This window comes from Rhea americana, unplaced genomic scaffold (genome assembly GCF_003343005.1).
Source record: "Rhea americana isolate MKP2758 unplaced genomic scaffold, rheAme1 scaffold_76, whole genome shotgun sequence".
NCBI classification, from domain to species: domain Eukaryota; kingdom Metazoa; phylum Chordata; class Aves; order Rheiformes; family Rheidae; genus Rhea; species Rhea americana.
This window is the reverse complement of record NW_028186934.1, coordinates 877315-882918: the sequence shown is the minus strand read 5'-3', so window position 1 is coordinate 882918 and position 5604 is coordinate 877315. Positions and strand designations below refer to the sequence as shown.

The 5604-nt window shown below is 43.3% G+C and overlaps 1 protein-coding gene across 2 annotated transcripts in view; it reads right to left on the bottom strand.

Annotated features, from left to right (window-relative positions):
• NCEH1 (neutral cholesterol ester hydrolase 1) overlaps window positions 1-5598 on the bottom strand; it is an 18812-nt gene extending 13214 nt beyond the window's left edge. The window contains exon 1 of one of the 2 annotated variants that reach the window (XM_085322320.1): window positions 5444-5598. In XM_085322320.1, the coding sequence (XP_085178446.1) occupies window positions 5444-5584 (141 nt within the window). In that variant the 5' untranslated portion in view covers window positions 5585-5598. Of the gene's footprint in view, window positions 1-4850; window positions 5205-5443 lie in introns of those variants that run through there. The other variant, XM_085322321.1, reaches the window with a different exon arrangement.
• Window positions 5599-5604: the final 6 nt, after the last annotated feature.

The following is a 5604-nucleotide window of genomic DNA, read 5'->3' as shown; positions in this document are numbered from 1 at the left end:
TGAAAGTATATCTAATCTGTGTATCTTCTCATTTATTAGGCATCAGGATTTCACTTTCTACTGGTAAAGAGTCAGTCTTGTCCAAAGGTCTTGGAAGCAAAATCACTTCTGTGCCCTGTTATCTGACTACTGGCAGCAGAGGATGTGTTTAATGGTTGGCTCAGGCTCATCTAGGACAGCGTTGCCACCAAAAGGGCAGGCCTGCCTGACCTCGGTTGTTGACCCTGCTTCCCTGACACCTTTCTTTTGTTGACACTAGCAAACATGAAGCCTTGGAGTATCGGCTCCCTGAGTCAGCTGAATATGAACCCAGCAAAAACAAGCTTCAGCCAGCTTACTGTGCTGTCGATGACTCAAGGAAGGGAAGAGTGAGCAGGGAGAAGGATGGGACCAGCCCTTTTGGCAGCAGCAGTCCACAGCTGGGTTTGATTAAGTCAATAATAAAAACTGTATCCAGGCATGACATGCAAGCAGCAAGTGTTTTGATCTTTACAGGTATTCATGATTTTACATTTTTTTTAATTTGTTTATTCCTGAGACAATACAGGACTGTTGCAGGCTATCAAATGTAGCACTTTTGAAGTGCTCCCTTCAAAAAAGAAAGACTTTTTGAATTCTGCAATATCCATGCCARAAATGTTTCCTTAGCTCTACARCCCCAGTTGCTTATATGTACATGAATGGTAGTTTGTGTATGTGTGTTTGCGTGCATGGGAGATGGAAAGCGGTATTCTGTGGCAAAAAGATAGCACTGTAATAATAAAAGAAAGTGAAAAGGAAGAGAGAGCACGAGAAAAAGGGGGAAGTTATGAAGTTAAGGGACTGCAGAAAAAGTAAAGATGACCAATTTACAAAAAAAAAAAAAAAAAAAAAAAACGAAACATAAAGATGAAGCGCTGTCCAAGCTTCCCCTGAAATTCCTCTGGCAGCCACAAGTAGAGACCATGATTCAGTCTGGGTCAATTCCTTATAATAACTGCATTTCTATGCATCAGTCTTGTGATAGGTRTTTTTGTTTCCAAAACTGAGATCTCTGGGGAAACATGATCAGTGAACTTCACTGYATTAACAGGTTGAAAGACCTTAGCTGCCCATGAAGCAGAAAGGAGCAGGATGAGCTGACAGGCCCAGGCAGAAGATGACTAGCCAGGAGAGAGGCAAGTATGACCACCTTTAATCATCAGTATCTGTCCCTAAACTAGGGGGCAGCTTTTTCTATCAGGATTCTTTCATTGGCTTCTCAGCTCATAATTATATAAAGAATGCCACATGTTCACTGCCCCTATACTTACCTCCTACACAGACTTGTACTCAGTCATGTAGTCTATATTAGGGGAAAGAAAAAAAAAACACCAAAGATCTGTATGTGTATTATTTCTGTTGCTGATTTCTATTCATCTCTAACACTACCCAGAACATTTGGGAGTCTCTGTCCTCATGTGACTCCCATAGCTGACACAATCCTAACTGCCACATAAACTGTCCTACTTCACATACCTGTGACCTTTAGTCACCAAATTCTTGCAACAGGTTGCATCCAGCTGCTACACAAAGGCAGCACGCCTCTAAAGGMGAGCTGGACACATCAGCTGCTTCCTTTGCTGCCTTTCCAGCCAGTCAGCCTGAAGTCAGCTCTGCACTGACCTTCCAAGCCTTAGACAGGATAGGGAATTAAGCAAAATAGCTAACTCTCTCCTTCACCTACAGCAATATTCAGGACTGAGCCATATCCTACTCAGGACTCAGATGAGGAAAGTCTTTGGAAACTTGGTGACTGAGACCAACTTCCTTTCTTCTAAAAGGAGATGTAGGTACTCCTGAGTGCCACTGTCTTCAGCGCTGGCATCATTTTGCCAAATGCATTTCTAGAACATTAGAGTCTAAAATGCCAACTACAATATCTTTTTCAGTAATAGAGACTGACTAAAAATAAACAGGATCATTCCCCCATTTAGTTGCATGCAGAATGTTTTGTTTTGACTGCATTTCAAATGGTTTATCATGTTTAAAGGTGAATCTCTTTTTATTTTATGGTACTATTTCTTAATACATGTGCATTACTGCATGTTAAAATGAGCTTTTTCACACTGAGCTATAAAGATATTCCTCCAGGACTCAAAAGACAAGTGCACTAAGCAACGTTAATTTCCTTTAGAACTAAAAAAAATAAAAGACTTTTACAGAGAGTTTCAGTTAGAAGCAAAAACTGGATTACATCTAAAGTTTTGTACATAAACCTTTTCATTCATGATGAGCTTTTATACTAGGTAACTAATAACTTTTGTCTCTATTGTAAATAAGATGAGTAGTGCAACCCAGTTTCTGCATAGGTGCCACTTCAGTGAGATTTATCTGCCACACCTAATAGTTTATAGAGGATTAATGTAAGTCAATTCCAAGCCAATATTCTTGCATGCAAAAATACAAACAACTTGGCTGGCTGCAACTATGATTTACATCTGTCTGGCAGTCACACACCCTAAAATAGATGGGTAAATAGACTATATATTAAARTGTTAGACATAGCACTAATTACTGTTTTCTCTGATCCTGATTGTTCATGTCACATGCCCTAGATTTCATTCCAAAAGGAAACGAGTAGCTGGGAAGCAGAACGGAGTTGCTTTGCTGATAATGAGAAATACAAGGATACTTTTGTGCCCTGTACAGCTGCCTAACTTCTTCCATATAAGCCTATCTGATGGCCCCTAAGCCAACTCATTTGTCCTCCCTAACCTCTGTAACAGGTGTCCCTGTTCCAGAAATTCAGCTCTTCCTTCCCGTGCATCAGAATAGAAAGTATCTGGACAGTGGTATTAAATAACAAAGGGCTTATTAAATAAGCATATACTGTTCTCTATACTCTGATGGTGGAGAGTGATTAGACAAAGGCAGGAAAAATGCATGCATTAACCCTGCTCTTTGCTATGCAGTTTTAAGTATTTAGATATTTGTTGACAGAGATGCAAAGTAAAATAATACCTATGATTTAACCTATGGCTCAGTCCTATAATCCTGAGTAGTTTACTGCAGTTGCCCAAATTGCAGTGAATCCAAGTTCTGTATGTGTACATGTCAGGTCCCAACCTAAATTATCATAATCTCAGTTTCAGTTTTCATTCTGAGGCAGCATGGTAAAGTCAGCAGAGTACAGGAACAAGGCTGAGAACCAAGATCAGTTTTCAGCTTTGCCACTGGTATTTTAGGTGATGTCAAATAAGTCATTTTATCTCTTCATCTCTCTGTTCCTCCCCCTCCCCCAAAGTAAGATTAGTAACGACTGCAGTCCCCTTTTGTAATATGTTTTCAGGAAGTATCCTGTAGGAGTTAGGTATCTTTTTAATCATGTGATTACACTTAAAACACTTGAAGTGTATCTTGCCCTGAGCCTGAGCACTGAGTCCCAAGCTTATAAAATACTTTGCAACTGACTGGGACAGACATAGCCTTAGTATATTTTATTGATAGTCATTATTAATATATTGAGAAAATATATTATCCCTAACAAGAAACTGTAATGCTTAACTTTCAAAATTTCTAAGAATCTATTCCAGAATAAGCAAAAGACAGTTAATTATACATGAGGCATCTGAAGTTTGTTTCACAGTCTTAGAAGAAAAGATTATGGTACACTTCAGAGACTTTAAAATAAAAATACTTAGTCAGAAATATTTCTTCTGTCTGCGCTCACACCTGCAAAGGAAAGGAATAAATAGCAAGCTGAAAATAAATTCAGAAGTAGGGGAAAGTTCAGTAGTCACATTTAGAGAAATGCTGCGCCATTTGGTCTTGCCAGTAGCCAAAGAAAGGGGAAGCTTTGCTTTACAAAAGGATATACACTTTATTGTACACATACACACACAMAAAAAATCCCAACTGTCTAACATACTAAGTACTCCAGCTTAACTTTTACAATCCTAGCTTCAGTTCACACAGTTCCCTCTTAATGGCAGTCATTGCACTACCTCCAAGTGGTGGAAAGACTTTTGAACACTTAAAAAGCACCTTGGCTGTCTCTCCAGAAACACATGTCCCAAAGCTTACCTGTTCGTAATCTGGGATACCTAACGCCCCACTCAGCTTTATGTTTTTTCTGTGCAATGCTCACTTGTTCCTTCCTTTAAAAGGCATATGGCAGGGACTGTTACTTGGTTAGTAACTGTTCTCATTATGCAATTTTACATTTCTAAAGCCAGAGACGTAGACAACTGTCTAAGAAATCCCCACTTCCCCCTAACCAGCTGCTCCCCCAGTCCCACAGAGCTGGGACTGATGTGTGGACCTTGCAGTCTGCTTACACTGCCACAAACRTAGGCTTTGCTCTGCTAACTAATCTTGGGATTACAATTTCTTGAGAAGATCCAAAAGGGTATATCCTTCAGCCTCCGAAGGTAAAGACACCAGTGTTCATCTGACTGTGCCCTAACATACAGCATAAACAAACAGAACACATACATAAGCCAGTAGCAATATACATATATATAGTCACAGTCATATGATTTTCTAAAGATAGGTCTCCTTCAGMTAGAGGTTATGGACTTGATTCTGTTCCTGGATGAAGTAGTATGATGTTTTGCAGGCAGTATACACTAAGTACCCTTCTGGCCATACTGTCTATGAATTTGGTTGAGCTGGGAGCTTGCAGTCCAGCTGCTTTCATTAGCCACACAAAGCAAATGAATGCCAAATTAATTTTTATTCAAGAATGAAGTTATCATAGGCCATGCCTGCATAATTTTTATACCACACATAAGGTGTCACTGCTTGAAGGGAGATTATGCAAGCGCATAGTTTTACTCCTTCTCCCCGCAGTTTGGGTTCAGAGGTACGTTCAGAGCACGAGAACCCACCCAGCGGCTCTGATGCTCTGTCTAGCCCAGTGCTCGGTCCAACCGGGCGGAGAAGCAATCTGGGGAGAGCAAGATTCCTCGTGCTTCCCCGCATCCGCGGTTACTGCGCCAGGAACGCTAGCGGGAACGTCCTTGCCCAGCGCTTCGAGCGTCCGCTTACGGGCTCACGGATTCACCTCATTCCTTTCGGAGCGGCCAACAGGCTCACCCAGTCAAAGCGCATTTGTAAGACACACGCATCCGCGTTTCAGCCTGCAAGTGACACGCTGTTAGGAAAAGAGGTTTTAAGTAGCGAGTGTCAAAGTTGGGCCTGAGGGTGCCTGAGGAGCCCTCGCAGGAGAACCGTCTCTCCTGGCAGGCAGCAAAGCTCGCACCTAAGGCCAATGACCGGGAAGTTTCCGTGATCTCTGATCTGCCTTACGCCACCACAGAGACACCGGTAGGAAACGGGGACGAGGTGGGGCTGTCACGCGTGCCGGCGACAGACCCGCGCGCAGCCGGAGGGCTCTGCTCAACAGCCCCCGCCTGCGGACGCGGAGCCGACGCGGCCGAAGGAGAGCCCGGGGCGGGGGGAGATGCCGCGGCGCCCTTACCGCCTGCTGCGCGGCGCGGAAGGTGGCGTCCAGCAGCATCAGCTTCCAGGGCTGCGACACGGCGCCGGGCAGCGGCAGGTAGACGTAGTAGGCGGCCAGGGCGGCCAGCGCCGCCAGCAGCAGCACCCGGGCGGCCCTCATGACGGCCGCCGCCGAGGAAG